Source organism: Antrostomus carolinensis, unplaced genomic scaffold, assembly GCF_000700745.2.
Source record: "Antrostomus carolinensis isolate BGI_N321 unplaced genomic scaffold, ASM70074v2 scaffold16269, whole genome shotgun sequence".
In the NCBI taxonomy this organism is placed as follows: domain Eukaryota; kingdom Metazoa; phylum Chordata; class Aves; order Caprimulgiformes; family Caprimulgidae; genus Antrostomus; species Antrostomus carolinensis.
The window spans coordinates 1-17721 of NW_010336589.1; the positions used below are offsets into that span (position 1 = coordinate 1).

The following is a 17721-nucleotide window of genomic DNA, read 5'->3' on the forward strand; positions in this document are numbered from 1 at the left end:
CACTGCTCTCCAACAGGTCTGTCCCTTTCTATTACAAAGTGTTACATATGTCAGCTTTTCAGGTTAAAACTTTACCCTGAGACTTCACAAACCTGACAGCTCAACTCCTAGCAAGAGTGGGGCTGTGACCCGCTTCTGTTAGCGCAGCTCACACCAAGAATCAGTTATTTGGTAGATAATTGCATTTTTCAGGTGCCTTGCAAACAGAACTGGGCAAAGGTGCTCATTGTTTAGATTTCGCAAGGAACAATTTGTGCCGGTTTTATTTCTAAAACCTTCAAGTGTCTGTGGGTTAATTCTGTGTAAACATCCCAGAGTAGATGTCTTTGGGTCTGAGAAGGGACAAAACTAAGGAAATGGGGCAGGCCTGCAACATCTCTGAATTACCAGCAGTGAGAGAATCATAGAATGGTTTGGATTGGAAGGGACCTTAAAGATCATCCAGTTCCAACCCCCCTGCCAGCAGCAGGGACACCTTCCACTAGACCAGGTTGCTCAAAGCCTCATCCAACCTGGCCTTAAACACTTCCAGGGAGGGGGCATCCAAAACTTCCTTGGGCAACCTGTTCCAGTGTCTGACCACCCTCACAGTGAAAAACTTCTTCCTAATATCTAATCTAAACCTCCCCTCTTTCAGTTTAAACCCACTTCCCCTTGTTTTGTCATTAGTAGCCCTTATGAAAAGTCCTTCCCCAGCTTTCTTGTAGGCCTCCTTCAGATATTGGAAGGTGCTCTAAGATCTCCCTGGAGCCTTCTCTTCTCCAGGCTGAACAGCCCCAACTCTCTCAGCCTGTCTTCATAGGAGAGCTGCTCCAGCCCTCGGATCATCCTGGTGGACCTTCTCTGGACTTGTTCCAACTGGTCCATGTCTTTCTTATGTTGGGGGCTCCAAAACTGGACGCAGCACTCCAGGTGGGGCCTTACAAGAGCGGAGTAGAGGGGCAGAATCACCTCCCTCGACCTGCTGGACAAGGGAAGAAGCAGCTTAGAGTCCAGTATCCAGCTGCTTAGGATCCAAAATCTCAGCTAACTAGGTAGGGTTGGTTTCAAAATGGAAGTTTATTTTTGTTGCCTGTGCTTTGGCACTGTACCCCAGCCTGTGTTTTGTGTTTCTGTTTGTTCATACCCTATGTCATCTCAGCCTGCTGCTCCGTGCCACCCCAGCAACTACAGCACTGTGCTGTACTCCTCCGACATCCTGGTTGCAGGCATCAGAACAGCAACAGTGCTGAAGAAAACAAATGCAAGTGCAGATCATAACCCAAATTTTATTACCAGCAGAATTCTGTACAATAAGGTGAAGCGAGGCAGGACCCTGTGTAATAGAGGGGGCAGCAATGTTTCAACTTTCAGTTTTCTCTGAGAATATTCTGTGACTGCATTACTTGAAAATTCTAAATTACCCTTTAGAAACTCTGACTTCTTTTATAATTTTGTTTTATATGTATATATTTAACTAATTTCTTTCTTTCCAGTCACTCTTGCAACTGCAGGATCAGACAGCATCTGTTTTATGTTCTCCTTCTGATGTACCTGATGGGGGATTTAATAATCAAATCCCCATGGTGATGCGAGGGAATTGCACTTTCTATGAGAAAGTGAGGCTGGCTCAGATCAATGGAGCTCGTGGGCTGCTGATTGTTAGTAGAGAGAGACTGGTAAGTCTCATTCTGTCTTTATTGCTGATATTCCTCTGGTGTTAACTATCTTCTTGTCTTCAGTGCTCGTTGCTGGTATTTGATGCTCTTCTTTAAAAGAAAGAATATACGTGTGTGTGTTTCTGCATGTACGTATATTGCATAGCTATGTGGAAATAATACATCTGGAGGAAGGATTAATGAAACAAGGGGAGGTACTTATTTAAATAGGAGGAATACTGCCTAGAGCCCATCTAACATTCAAGTCAAGGGCTCAGAATTATCCTTATGACATATGTAATACTGGCATCAAAGAAGGAGCTTAGGTTCTTGAGTTTCACACTCCTACCTTCAGTGAGATCCAGAGCACAGTGAATCTAGTGCTTTAGATTCAGCTGGAGCATTACCAGTGTATGTTTTGTAAAATTAGTAGTTTTGAACACTGTAGTCACTACCAGAGGCACAGATCTGTCATAAAACCATGACCCTGATGTGCAAAAGATACTGCTTGAAGTTTGGTTGCTGCATTTTGCTGTTACAGTCTTTAATGAGTTGTGTTTTACTGGAAACAGGTGGACATTTTGACTTTGAGTTTTTTGTTGTCATTATGTTCCTTTCTAGAATATTTTCCAAATTAACAGAAACAGAACTTGCAACTTTAATGCTTTTGAACTAGTAGAAGTATTTGCAGAAATGGATATGTTCTTACCTGGTCTGAACTGTCTTTCAGGTTCCTCCTGGGGGTAACAGGAGTCAGTATGAAGAGATTGATATTCCTGTGGCTCTGCTCAGCTATACTGATATGTTAGATATTGGCAAGGTAAACTCAATACTAAGTGCTCTGATTTATATTATCTTGTTTAAATGAGTCACTGCTCAAGAGTATTTCAAGTCCATCTTAAGAGCTTTGAATCTGTAGAGAGTTGTACTCCTGAAGACTGAATTATTATGTTTTGAAAAAAAAAATGCAAATTTCTTGGGAGGTTGTTTCTCATCTTCAGAATAAAACCAAAATGGAGCCTGGTGCTGGAAATAAATATCACAAATAGTAGAGCCAACAGATTGCTCTTAAGTATTTATAATAAAGCTTGATTCTGAGGTTGCTTAACAAAAACTAAACAACTGAATCTTTGCTAAGGTAGCTTTTTGGAAGTTCTTCATACCTCGTACTTACCTCCTCAGAGTTTCGGCAGCTCAGTGAAAGGGGCGATGTACGCACCAAACGAGCCCGTGCTAGACTATAACATGGTGATTATATTTGTCATGGCTGTGGGGACTGTTGCAATTGGAGGCTACTGGGCAGGAAGCAGAGATGTGAAAAAGTGAGTAACTGGAATGCAGTATGTCAATTTTCTTGTATTTTTCACAAAAATACGTGGTATTTATCTAAAGATCACCTGGTAGCTCTGCTAATAGTTGGGAGACTGTCTATATAACCAGAATGGGAAAATGCTGATGTGACATTTTAAAGAGTCTCAGCCTTGTGTTGGCTTTGTCACTGTGTGAAATGATTAAAGTAAAATTTACATTTAGAATGTTTATGTCAAAAAGCCAAACATTTGAAAAGCTCAGGAGGAAAATTGGATAGTAATAGGCTTCCTATTTGGGCTTTTGCAAAAATTTGCCATAAAAATATTTTGTAAAAAAACCAAACAAAAAAACCCCAAAAAACCCCACTGTTTTTACTAGTATAGTGCAAAAAAGCACTAAACAACTGAACCTTAGCTAAGGTAGCTTATTATGAATCTTTTATTGAAATTTTATGGTTGCTTTTTGCCAGTAGGTGGAGTTGGGCGGAGGAGATCAGTCTGTGCCACACTTGTTTCTAACATTTACTTTATATACACAATGTGACTTTAGCTGAAGTCAGCAAATTACTCTGTGGTAATTTTCAGGATTCTGTTGACTTCTTAGTGAATGAAAAATAGTACTCTTGATAAATTAATACAGTGATTACTGTTTTATACGTTGTGTTATATCTGGTGTTCATACATCCATGTAAAATGTGGAGTTCCACTGACTCGTGTCATGGTTTCCAACCCCATGTAGTTCTTGCTGAAGATTCAGTGCCCTTTTATCTTTTGTTGCAGAAGGAATGGACTGATTATAGCCATGTTACTCTTTCAGGCGATACATGAAGCACAAACGTGATGATGGGGCAGAGAAACATGATGATGAAACGGTTGATGTGACTCCGATAATGATCTGTGTATTTGTAGTGATGTGCTGCTCAATGCTGGTCCTCCTTTATTTCTTCTATGACCACTTAGGTACTCTTAGCTGTATTTGTATTGATACATCTTCAACGTCACAAGGCTGCTGCTGTTTAAAGAACATTTTTACTATGAAAATAATTATGAAATGGCTGACTTCTGCTTTGTTTCTTCATCCTAATATGATTTAAAACCCTGTAAGAAATACACTGAGTGTATTTCTATACCTGCTTTTAGTGAGGTTGGATTATGTGATCATAGAGCTTCTTTCAAATGTTAAAACCTATTAAGTAGATACAGACATTGTCTTCCACCTTTTATTTTAGTCAAAGGTGTTCTCAAACCTGTACTTGTCTTTGTGTTATTGTTCATTTTGAAGTTAAGCTGTGGGATCCAAGATTTTTATTTTTTTTTAAATCTTTATAAAGATGATAAATCGTTTCTGCTGATCACTTATCAAACTGATTGACAAAAGAACATGAGAGCCTAATGCACCTGGAACTTCCAGCTTCATATTTCTGAGGAAGTTATGAAAGATGGATCCTGTCTGTATTAATTCATTTTGCTACTGAGTGATGTTAAGAGTTCCGTTATAATGCTCGTGTACACTCATAATGAGAAAATAAACACTTCACCATAAATTGCCTTTTAGGCTTATGATTTAATTACTTACTTTAAGAATATTAGCACAGAAGTTTTGATACGTTGAAGTAACTATGGCACAAAGTACACCTGAGTAAAATGAGCTAGAATTAGATACTTAAAGAGCATAAATCTAATCAACAAGCATTTGAAGTCTCAATTTAACTTTCACTGGTGAAATGGAAGCCTTATTTCTCATTCAGGCTTTCTGATTGTCTGTTCTTTATTCAGTTGGGATATGAAAAAAAGCATTTCTTACCTTATCCTACTTGGACTTACTCCTTTTTCTTTCTCAGTCTATGTTATCATAGGAATATTCTGCCTGGCTGCCTCAATTGGTCTTTACAGTTGTCTGTCTCCCTTTGTAAGAAGATTCCCCTTGGGAAAGTGTAGGTATGTGGCAACTTCTAAATTTTTAATAGGCAAAATTAATTTTTCATAATGTTGGGTTGGTGTGGGATTTACGAAGTGGTTTCCGACTTCAAAATGTTTATAAAGCTGAGGGTGACTGCATAGACAATTAGAGCTTTGGTGTGTTTCATTTTCAGAATCCCAGACAACAACTTGCCTTATTTCCACAAGCGTCCACAGGTGCGGATGTTGCTGTTGGCAGTATTTTGTATCTCTGTCAGCGTAGTCTGGGGAATCTTCAGAAACGAAGACCAGTAAGTGTATATTTTGGTTTCTGTGCTAGAAATTCTAATAGGCTTCATAGTATAAGTAACTGACATCTGTAAAAGCCTAAACTTCTCCAGAATTTAGGATTGACAGGAAGGAAACTAGAGACTTGGGCAGAAATTCTTAGTTGTTCCTTATGTAATTCATGTCTTGTTAGTTTAAGTTACAGAAGACTGTCTCTTGTTAAGCTTGAATTTCTCTGAGTCTGTGTTCTCATCTCTTTGGCTTAAGACAGCTTTTCAGAAGTGGTATGGAAAGTTGGACACAAGTTGTCTGACTTATTTCTTCAGGTGATGGTCTGCATGTGTATTTGCTCAGAGAGAATAAGAGCTGTGAAGATTGTCAGATCTTTAGTTTCTCTCAACTGTCTGGTATGAGTAAATAATTATCTATGTCCAGTATTGCTGCAGTACCTAGTTATAGCATGTTCTTACCACTTACTTATGTTAGATTGTTTTGTTTGGGGTTTTGGTTTGGTTTGGTTTTTGGGGGGCGGGGGTTTTACCCCTTATTGCACTCTGAGATGTTCCAGTTTCCCCATATATACATAGTGTATTCATCTTCTTGGTCCCTCTATGAGGGATTCTGTGTTGGAACTGAAATGCTGGCTTGTGTTTCTGCTGGTGGTACCAAAGATGTCTTGCTTGTGTCTTGAATGCCTATTATTGTCTTTGTGGGGTCCATTTTCTGTGTTAAGGCTGTGGATCATTCACTGACAGAACTCATAAATCCAGGAAACATCAGCTCTGAAACATCTTTTAGAGAAATAAGTGTCAGACTGAGGAGTACAGAAGTGCAATAGAGCTATTCCAACCTGGCATATTTAGGACTAGGAAATCCATTTTCTGCCTCAAAGGTGGAATGCACCCAAGCGTCTCCTGCACAAAGCTCCATCAGCAAGTGCTCAGGTATAGATCACAACAGCATATTCTCTCATCTGCATCTAGACCTTAGCGATTTTAGGGCAACCTTAGCGTTTCGTATCTCAAATCCTACTTCTCTTTGATCCTAGCAATTGAGAGTAAAGCAAGAAGCCTTGATACTTCTATACCTAAATTGCAAAACACAATCAAGAAACAGCCCCAGCTGTAGGCTTCCCTCAGCACACAAGGGTGCACACTTACATACACAGGCCAAGGGACCTCAGCACTTCTAATTTAGGTACCCACTGACCTCGTTCAGCCAGTATTCAATCCAGCTCAGTGTCTGCTCATCCAGCCTATACTTCATCAGTTTGTCTGAGGATCTTATGGAAGATTTTGAGTGGAAGGTCTTGGTGAAATCTAGATAGACAATATCCCCACTGCTCTTCCCTCATCTACCAAACCAGTCGTTTCACTGTAGAAGGTTATCGGATTGATCAAGTACAACTCCCCATTTGTGAATCTGTGTTGACAACAATGTTGATTTCAAGTAAATACTTTTAATTTTTTTATTTTTTTTTTTTTTGTCCCAAGCAGGTCCTTAGTGAGGACAAGGCTTGGTCTGACTTTTCTACTGTTTCCTGCAAAAAACATTACTCTCCTCTTTCTTTAGGTGGGCCTGGGTTCTGCAAGATGCTTTAGGGATCGCTTTCTGTCTTTACATGTTGAAAACAATTCGCCTGCCTACATTTAAGGTAAGAAAGTTAAACAGATGTAAAAAGAGGATGAATGGAGGAGCTGCTTAAAATGGAGTACGTGGGCTTGGAAATGTGCTTCCACTCACATGGAGCTTGGAAAAGAGTGATGTAATGGGATAAGTGGCATGTGATTGTTATGCATGGTGTTTGGTAACCTAAAGTTCTGTAGTGTAGACTGCTAGTAAATCACACACCACACACTGGAGTTTTTTGGGTTGGTTTGGGTTTTTTTGTTTGTTTGTTTTCAAATTTGACACAACTGTTGCGTCATTCTGGTGGTTTTTCAAATCTTCCAGATTTTATTGAGTATTCTAAGATAAAAATCAGTATTAGTCATTTAGTTGCCCCTTAGGCAGCTCTTCAAACTCTGTTTCAAGTTATCTTTACCTATAAATTTGTTTCCCTGTACAGACTGGCCAAAGTAATGTGGATACTGTTTCTTGCTATGCCTCACATCCTCCAAAAACATACAGAACTTCTTAATATTTCCTAACAAATTGAAATGTCACCTTTTCCAGGTTTTACATTACGAAGAATTTTAGGGACTAACATGTAATTTTGTGTCTAAGAATTACTTTCTTTTATGTGGTGTATGCAAGACCCAATTCCTCCATCTAAAACATTTAGGAATTAAGAAAAATACATGGGTGACCTGTTTTAGCTCTTTTTAGCTTCTCTTTGAATAGTCTGAAGTTGCTAATTGTTAATTCTTTGCCGTTTACTCATGCATAGTCTGTAAATACCAAGTATCTTGTCTCTTCCTCCAGGGTTGTACCTTGCTGCTCCTGGTTCTTTTTGTGTACGATGTATTCTTTGTATTTATCACACCTTTTCTAACGAAGGTGAGTAACCTAGTTCTCTAGTGCCTGCTGCTCACAGAGCAAAGTGTAATGACCTCTTTCTCTGTGTGTTCCTAAACGATCCCAGCAATTTTTCCCCTTTTTTTCTTTAGACTGGGGAGAGTATAATGGTGGAGGTGGCTGCAGGCCCGTCTGATTCTGCCACTCATGAAAAGGTACGATAATGTAATCTGAAAACGTGGCGCTAACTTCCAGCTATTACACTTGCAGCTTTTCTAAAATTCAAAGACCACAAAACTGAAATGGAGATGAAGTCTGAAAATAATTTAATGTGGAAATTAGAACTTTTGAGCTCTCTGCAAATCTACACCAAACACAGGGGGCAAAGCAGATTGTTAGTGGTTCATCACAACACCTTTGGTCTTCCTTTGTCTTGCTTTGAAAGGGTTTTAATATAAGGAAGCTGGTTAGCTCACAAAAACATGTGACCACACGTGTAAATATAATCAATCTATCTCTTCCCTCTCCTCCTGTGTTTTGATAATTGCTTTATGAAAAGCTGAGGCTATAGGCAGAGGAGAGAAACACAGATTAGAGACAGAAAGAAAACAGAAATCAGTATTCACAGAATGAATTGTATAAAATAATAATGATAGTATAAGTAGATAAAATTATTCTAGCGCTAACATAAGAAAAGGGAAAAAAAAGGAAAGAAAGTTTCTTTAATGTACTATAATAAAGAGAATACCTGTCTGCAATGAACCTTGCTGTACTGTGCTTCAACATTGCAGATTAAATAACAAATAGGAACACTTAGGGGAAAAAATTCTTTAGTGATTTGAAAAAATAACTTTTTTAAATTACTCAAGTCTTTACTCTTTTGAGACTTTTACTGCAACCAGTAGAATGAAATGTAAATGGTTATTTCTTATGCATGTGGCAGCTTACCTGAATTTTTTAGGTTCCTGCAGTTAAAGCAGAGTTGACATCTATAATGTAAAATGTAAGTTACATCTATAATGTAAAAAAAAGAAGATAGATTTGCTGTATTTGAAGTCAGCAGTTTCAGTACAACAGGAACAAGTTCTGGTAGATGGTGTCAGTATGTAGAGAAAACAGCTTTTCATAAGGCGTGTCTCTCTCTCATTCCAAGCTCCCAATGGTCCTGAAGGTTCCCCGACTGAACTCCTCACCGCTGGCTCTCTGTGACAGGCCTTTTTCTCTCCTAGGATTTGGAGACATCTTAGTTCCAGGTATTTCTTGTTTAGCCTGTTAAGAATTACTTGTTGCAGTGGCATATTACTTTATTCCTCATGTAATTTCACTTCAAGTGACAAGTTTGATTTGACTTCTATAAACCTGATAAATTTGTAAGTATATTTTTTTATGTTCTTTTTTTCCACACTGTTCACTTTTTCCAAAAGAAATTAAATGCATATTAATCTTATGGTTCATTTTCACATGCAGTGATGTCAAGAAATGTAGAGAAATTTCAAGAGTTGCTTTAGCAACTAATTTTATAGTATAAAACTTCTTTAATGGTGTGGTGATAGAGGAAATTATTTGTCCATTTCCACATGATTTGAGTACACACAGACCTGACCACTGAAAACTTCATGATTTTCTTAGTCATACAACATCCACTATTTCTACCACACCTTCTCTCAAATTTGATTTTAGATAGTATGTGGAAGTAATCCACATACTATCTAAAAGTTTTCACTTGGCACCACTGCAGGTGAAAACAAGTATGCATTTCTGGCTTTCAGGTTTCTTCTGAGAAATCATCTGTTTATTTTCTCGTATTTTTGGAAATACGAACTGTGTCATCCCCGTCCATGTCCACTCCTCCCCCTGACCTATAATAAGCATAGTCATTAAATTTCTACTGTCTTTATTTACTGGGAGCTGGAAGGGACAGTGTTCACAACAATAATAAGAGTATTTTGACAACTGTTCATTAGGGAAGGGATGATGTTTTGTATCTGGGATCTGTGTACTCGTAGATGTTAATTTTATTTTTAGAGTGTTTCTGTTGTGCTGGGCTTGTGTTTGTAAACGGTGCAGCCTCCTGAATGATGCTGTCATAGGACTTAAACACTGGAGTGCCTGAATAAATGTTGGGGGGGGGGAAACAAAAGTTCCTAGGTAATTTGATGGGTTTGTGTGTCTTAGTGCATGAATGGGTTGAAAGCATGTTATAATTGTTGTAATTGTTCTTTCCTTTCCTAGGCTTACTGGTAGCCTATTGCCATAGATTTGATATTCAGGTGCAGTCGTCCAGAGTCTATTTTGTAGCCTGCACCATAGGTACGTATAACAGTGACACCTGAACACAATACACAAAAAAACACAATGTTTTTTGAGTTTTTTGTTGTTGGTGGTGGTTTTTGGTAGTGCAGGATAGTAAGAAACAGCCAAAGCTAAGCCAAACAAGAAGCACATTATAATGGTCCAAATAATTGTCCGTAGCTGTTGAATTCATAAATACAATGAGGCACAATATTTCATTTGATTGTTTTGCCTTTCTCAGGCTGCTTAAGGTAATGATTTAATTGCACAGTTATGAACTGGGCCGATCAGACTATTTTCCCAACATGTTATCAGCAATAGAAAGATTGCAGTATCTCTGGTGAGTAAAGCACTATCACAAATTTACGTTGTGTATATAAGGTTTGTGTCTAAAGAGGCCTGAAAAAATTATGGAGATACTGTTTTACAAATGACTTGAAAAAAAAATTCCTGTTAGAATGCTCATCTAGCTCATTGTTTAGTTGTGAATAACTGCTTTTTACTGGTTTTGTTTCCTTACAGCATATGGCATAGGCCTTCTTGTGACCTTTGTTGCCTTGGCGCTGATGCAGATGGGCCAGCCCGCTCTCCTCTACTTGGTGCCCTGCACTCTGCTCACAAGCTTTGCTGTGGCTCTTTGGAGAAAGGAGCTTGCAATGTTCTGGACAGGCAGCGGCTTTGCGGTGAATACCAGTTTGATATGAGTGTCTTCAAGAAATACTAATATTATAAAAACCTAACTAGAATTAAAGTTGAGTAAAATATTGCAGTATTATCAAACGAAAAACAACAATTTTTGTTTTGCTTGACTGTTTGCTTTTTTACATGCTCTTTTGCCTCAGTATGGTTTTCTTTTTTTTAATATTTATGGCCACTTAAACTGACCAGTGAAAAGTAAAGTAGACCTTGTGTATCCTTCTTGATTCTGCCATAATTTTATCAGTTTGATCTCTGTTGAAAGTATTAGTAGTAAAATACTAAAATATAATATAAAATGTAATGTTTTATAATATTATATAAAATATCTCCTTAAAATACTTCTCTACATATTTTTTCATAGCCTACTGCTTATGAAGGTAGAAATCTAGTTCAGTACAGTAAATTGACACTTTATTTCACTGTGGTACAAGTGAAATTAATTTGATTCCAAAAGGAATAATTTCTGTCATGGTGGATTATTATAGATTTTGAATAATTACTTGAAGGTCAAATCTATTAAGCTAGAGGTTCCCTCCAGTGAGTTTTATTTGGTTATTCAACTATTTGTGACAACCTTCACAACTCTTCTCTAGAGAACTGAATTTAGTTGTTGTAAAAATATTTGAGTTCATCTGAAACGTGATGGGGAAGTTGCCAGTTGCTGTAGAGTGGCAGTAAAGGTGGGCAAAGCCAGAGAATGATGAAGTGCCAAAGAGCTGTTTGCCTGTTCCTGCATGATCAGCAGATTGCATCTGAAATCAATGAGGAACAATCAGGCAGAAAGCAATTAAACATGTTTCTGGAAGGAAATTCCTCTTGTATACTATAAAACACAAAGACAGGATAACTGTATGCGTGTGTCCACTAGTGGAGAATGATAACAGTGATAATGGACCTTTAATGTGTCTTATATGACTATCACTCCTGATAACTGGGCGCAGTAATTCTTGTTTTCCATCGTTCTAACTGTGATCTTCCGTTACAGAAAGACCTACCTCAGCCTCCCGTGGTGATAGCTCCTGTCAACTGTCCTGAGCTGCCCAAAGATAGCAAGGGACCAGCCTTTCAACAGGACACAGAGCAAATGACCAATCCTACCCTCCATGTGAAGGAGCTGCATGGCCCTGCCTCAGCTGCAGAGGAGCTGGCTGATACTGACACAAAGACGGACCAGTCAGAAATTTCTATTGCACAGAGTGAGGAACCAGCTGGTCAGCATAAGGACGACCTTGAAAGCAAATGCCTAAGTGCAGAGCAAAAACAGCTGGAATAAATTATGTGATAAGGACTCCTTATTTTCACTCACAAAAATATCCATAGAAAACCAGTATGTATTTAGGACTGGTTTAGTAGTGTTTGCGTTTATTGAGGAACCTCACTGGGAGACTGATCATCAAATCCAAAAAGGAATGTTCCTGCCTCCAGCTTTGGTCCAGCTATACACTTCAAACATCTTTCTGAAATATGGTGCTCTACAAGGGTTCTGATGTGTGGATTTCAATGATCATTTCATTAGTGAATGCCTTTGACTGTTCGTTTTCGTTACACCGGGGTAGTATTAAGAGTTTCTATTTACGGAGTACTCTGTGCTTGTGTGGCTGTTTTGCTGCTCTAGCACAGTGTAGGTTAACGTGGAGGAAAAGCATTGAACAAAGCTACAATGCTTAGTTAAGAGAAACATGATGGGGTTTTTTAGCACTTTCCCTGTTGTCACCTTTTACTTTAATTTTCCCTACTTGTCAAAGCCATTGATACAAGGGAATGCTTTAGTATAAACTGACATTCAGGAAATGCAGAGAATGGTTAAATTACCAGCCTCTGAAAGGATTTTTACCTACCATGGTGCATTAAATGCATCTCTTAACTTTTTTGTCTTTATTTTTACTTCCAGGTACCTGGGTTGGCTACTAGTCCAGTTTAAAAGGCAGGAGCTGCAGGAAGCTTTCTGAGCACTTGCATGAACTCTAGGGGCTGTCTCTGAAAATAAACAGTGTTTGTCACAGAACACTAGAAGCAAAAGCATATTAAGAATGTTTAATGTTTTAGAAATAAAATACGAGCCAAATAGGTAAGAAAATAGGTAGTAGCACTATACTAAGCTTAACAGGCAGTATTTTTGTTGGGAAAATGTTAAAGTAAAGCAGAAAAAGATCATATGTTTGGGGTTTTGACCTTTTACTTGTTATTCATTTAAGGAATATAATTGTGATTTCTAATTCTGAAGAAAATAATGGCTTTTTCATTCCCAAGGGAGCACGTATGGTGCTATAGTCAGCTGTGATTTAAAGCTACTTGCTGCTCAGTAACTAATCAAACCACCTCAGTCATGTTTTGTCTTCGTCTCAAGAGCAGCCAAAGCGTGGCCTGCCAGGTTCTGGAGTGAGCCTGTTAGTTTGCACCTCTTGCTACATGACGTTATGAAGGACTAAATTTGTGAATTTAAAACTTTTTGGGGTGCAGCTGGTCTTATTATATAGTCCTGAAATTGTGTGTTTTCCTGTATAACATGATTGAGTCCTTTATGCATCAACTTTAGTACACATAGAGGGATGATGTGATTTGCATATTATTTATTCCATCGAAGAACATTCGACTTTATCAAAGGTGTCTGTTCTACACTTCAATTGCAATCCCAGGAAGCATCAAACACTTCACATTAAAACTGAAATAGAAAATGGAAGTATTCTAAGATCCTAGAATATGATTCCAAATTGCATGGAAGAAATACTCCTGAGAGTATTTGAGAGCCCAAACTGTCATTTACAAAAGTATCATCATAGTGACATGATCAGAGGCAATGCTTTTAAATTAAGAGTCTCCAGTTGGCATGTTGAGTTGGATTCTGAAGGGCTGTCTTTTAATGTCTGTCTGTTAAATTTCAACCATTGTCTTCTTGACTAAGTCTTTCAAAAGTTTGCCCTGTGCTTTTTTGAATGATAACGTCTGTTTTTATCTGTTTCATACTGGGTGGGTGGTATTGTTTCTCTAAAATGTGAAGGGCTTTCTGTAAAACCACACTATGGGTTCAGAGTTTTACCAGCTTCTGCTTAAAGCCTCAAGCCCTGTCTGATAAGTTGATTTAATGGTGAGTTTCCTGAAAGGCTTCCTGAGTCCAAAGGCCTTCACCACATTTAATTTACGAATCGCCCTAATGGAAGAGAGTAATACTAAAGAGATCTGGTTTGCAATCTCCTCTTCACTGGACTATGTTACTTTTGCCAGCATTAATCCGAACCAATTATTACTGATCAAAAGCAACAGAGACATTTTACTGAAAACTTCAGCCAGCTGGATTATGCCTTAATTTAAGCCATTGTATAAGTATGTATATTAAATTAAGAAAACAATCTTGTATTTAAATAATGAACTTGATAAATAGCAAGAAAACAAGTTTGGAGACTGAATCAAAGTTCTGTGGTTTTTTGCCTTGCTTATCTTCAGTCGTAATGTTATTTGGAATTAGCTTTTTATATACTTAAAAGCCAGTAGCTTTCTGATGATGAAGCATTAAGTTTTGTCATCTACTTGAAAGTGTATTTTAACATTTGTTCTCATATGTTGTGGGTTAGGAAACAGTTTATTTCTCAAATTGTTTATAACTCCATTAAAATGGAAGAATTCATAACACTTAACTTGTAGGCATTAACAGTTGCTTTGTTCACTTTGCATTCTAGACAGCTCTGCTTGGAGCACGTGCTTCACTTTACGTTTTGGGGGGTTTCCATCTATTTTTAAGTGTGGTTTGTTTTGTTTTTTTTTTTAACTACAACGATCAATGTGGAAAAAAACAAATAGCTTCTCAATGCAATATCTTCAGTTCGAGTATGTAAACTGACAATGAGTTACGTACTTTGACTATTCCAGTACTGTACCAGTTAGGTGACCCTGGTGCACCAGTTTGGCTGTGACTGTTGAGACCCTGATCCTGCGCAGTTCAGTGACTTCCATCAAACACCAAGGCTGAGCTTTTTTGTCTTTCAAAAACCTCCCTGACCAGCTTAATGTAAAACTTAATGTTGTACAGGAAAATGTGAAGATATGTTCAGTGTATCTGTCTCTGATTTTATTTGATGATCACAGATAGACATCCCACACCAAACATGCGTTAAAATAATGTTAAAAGCACTTTTGATTGCTTCTTGTTTGCATCTTTCACATACTAAGCCTGTAGCTAACTGTCTAAAAATTCTGTTTCTGAGAACTTGTATGTTTTTGGGGAATCACTTGTTTTAGTAAAACAAACAAACAAAAAAAAACCCCAAAACAACCAGCCTCACTAAAAAACAAAAAACAAACAAACAAAAAAAAAAAAAAAACCAACCCAAAAAACTCTTTGGATCACAATAGTGAGGATCAAATTCCTTCCTGGGTCTGAAATTACTAAATATCAATGTGTTGGACCAAGTGTTTATTTTTGATTGTTTCCTCCTGGAGGGTTGCACAGTAGAATGCAACCCTTAAAAGACTTTACTAAGGGTGAAAAGTATCCCAAACCCTCTTTCAACTTTGGAGATATTTTTTTTTTTCTTGTTGCAAATGAAGAGCATTTTAAATTAAATATATAAAAAGAAACAGAAAAAATACATTCAAAAATATATTCTGTTTTTACCAGAGGACAAAAATCAGAAGACAGAAAATCTGCAGTGCAGCATATTTTCCAATAGCTTTATTAACATGTCTAATAGAAAGCTTCATTTAGAAAACTGTTGGTTTCATTTTTTTCCTTAATTCTTTTATCTTAACCATACTAAATTTTTGGAACTTTTTACATGATATCTTGATCTTAGATAATCAGTGACGCTTTTCCTTCAGGTATGTCTTTTGTTAAGAATGCCTTGCAAGTCTTGATAACATGTTTCAGATGTGCATGTTTCTGTGTTTCAGGTTTGTTTTTTGCATCCCTGATGCATTGCTCAGACTGAGAACGTACCGTGACTCTAATGGTAGTGCCTGTAGATTGTAAGTACGTTGGGAAATAACATGGACTGTGGAGCCAGAAAGAAACTAGGTAATCAACAGTACTGAAAGAATACAATTTTGAGCTTTAAGAATGTGGCTGCATTCATTAATGAATCAACACACTGTTTGGGAGATGCTCTGTATTTACCTGCAGCTCTTTGTTCTCTGGTATCTGATGGGCAATAAAACACTCAGAGAATTTAAAGGTAGTTTTCTACTGAACCACAAGCCATGGTCTCCTCTAGGTTCTTGCTTTGAAAGCTCTTTCAAAACACAGTACTTAGGTGCACCTATACGCTCAGTGTCTCCTGGATATCTCACCCTATAGTTTGTACAACTTTTCCTGGCTAGACAATTAAAACCAAAAAGCATGAGCCTATATTGGGTGTTTGGCAGCAGTGTTGCCTTGACATAAATGTTTATGTGCAGCTGTTTTAGTGCAAAATCCTGCAGTTTTGTTCTTGTCTTTCTTCTCTTCAGCCCCATGGTTGGGTAGTCCATATATTTCTGGTTTCTTGCACCACACCAGCTGTTTAGGCTGTAAAGCCCTGTAATATTTCTCTTTAATGACAGCTTTGTTGATTAGTATATGCTTTCCTAGTTTGGCGTGTTATTTGTAGTACCTTCATGGGTAAATAAGCTGGCTAAGCAGTAATGTGCAACTACTGCATATTGACACTTGACAGCATCACATTCACACAAGTGTTTGAAATACAGACATACCAGCTGACCCAAATATTTGTCCAAAGCCTGTAGAGATGGTGCCTTTTTCCATGATAAATATAATCTCTGATATTCTAAAATAAAATCTATGTAAAGGGCTGCATCTTCAGGAAAACAAGGACATTATTATTAGAGAGTCCAGAAGAGAACAGGGACTATGATCAGAGGTCCAAAAGACATCAGCAACAAGGAAATATTAGGTATTTTTATTATTTAGACATTTTATCTAGAGTGTGGTTTCCCAGCTAGCCAGCAGGACGTGAAGCAGAGAGGAGTCGCATTAATGAGCTCTTTGGCTTTTCAGTTGAGGCTCTGTGACAATGGTGCTAGGAATGGAGAGGGAAAGGTTCAGAAAAAAGTGAAGGTGCCTCAGAAAACATGAGGAGACATTGAAAAACAACAGCAGTGGAAGAGTTTACTCCAGAGAGGTCCAAAACTACTACTCCAAAGAGAAGACCTAAGAGCATCAATGATGAATATCCAAAAATCTGAAATGCTGCAAATTGGAAAGAACAAACATTTTTTTTTTCTTTTTCAAGTAGGGATGACGTGAGAATTAATAGACTTAAATCACAGTAAGGGAATTTTGGGGCTGGTGGTAGATAAAGCTCTAAAATGGCTAATAATTTAAGGGCTCAGCCATGGGAAGCACATGGAGCCTCTATGGGGTAGGGCTATTTCCAGTGTATGCTGTTGTGGAGCTCATCTTGGTCTGAGAGTAAAGAATTTAAGCACGTAGACAAGAGCCATGTCTTACCACTTGCGTTAGGGGCCAGCAAACGAGCCCTGGCCCACGTTAGTCCAGGTGTAGTCTGAGGGTTGAGCTTTCTATAATTCAGTGCCACCATAGCATGAACTTGATCACAGAGCAGTCAGTTTGTATCTTACGGGTGCTGGAATGGAGCCTTGAAGGCACTGGGACTGACAATTCAGATCTTGTATTAGAAAGACTCTTTTGGTTTTGTTTTCCCAATTTAAAGGTGATAAATCCTCTGGAAAGAAACCACTTCAGAGCACATGTTAAATAGATGCAGTGCTCTGTCTGCTAAGATAATTTTTTTTTTAAATATATGTTTAATTTGTTGAATTGCATTGAATGTTTCTGGCACCCTGGGACATTTTTGGAACAGGACAGCCCTGTGTGCTACTAGAAGCTTCCTGTGGCACTGGAACAAGAGAATTGTCTCTTCACCCATCTTCTGTATCTTCTGCATCCATCAGTGATGTGCTCTTCTGTGAGTGTTTCACCTTTGCCTGTTCCTCTTCCAGTTTTGTGGGTAAATGTTCAAATTATGTGGAGTAAATGTGAGGTTTTGCCATCTGTAGATAGATGATAAATAATGTGCTTCAACTGGATTTTCTTGAATTGGGAACTAGTTTATTGTGCATAGAGTCACCTATAATTTCAGGAACTAGTAGAGGACTTAACTCCGTGTGATGCAGTGACCAGTTTAGGT

The 17721-nt window shown here is 38.1% G+C and overlaps 1 protein-coding gene across 1 annotated transcript; it reads left to right on the forward strand.

Moving 5' to 3' along the window:
- Positions 1 to 1475: 1475 nt before the first annotated feature.
- Positions 1476 to 12356, forward strand: LOC104518239 (signal peptide peptidase-like 2B; the record flags this gene model as incomplete). Its single annotated transcript, XM_010174924.1, has 13 exons — positions 1476 to 1658; positions 2368 to 2457; positions 2820 to 2959; positions 3765 to 3907; positions 4789 to 4885; positions 5041 to 5157; positions 6707 to 6788; positions 7559 to 7633; positions 7744 to 7806; positions 8745 to 8844; positions 9824 to 9901; positions 10406 to 10566; positions 11568 to 12356. Coding segments are annotated over 13 exons (1617 nt in total), but the record flags the coding sequence as incomplete, so codon positions are not given.
- Between the last annotated feature and the right edge of the window lie 5365 nt (positions 12357 to 17721).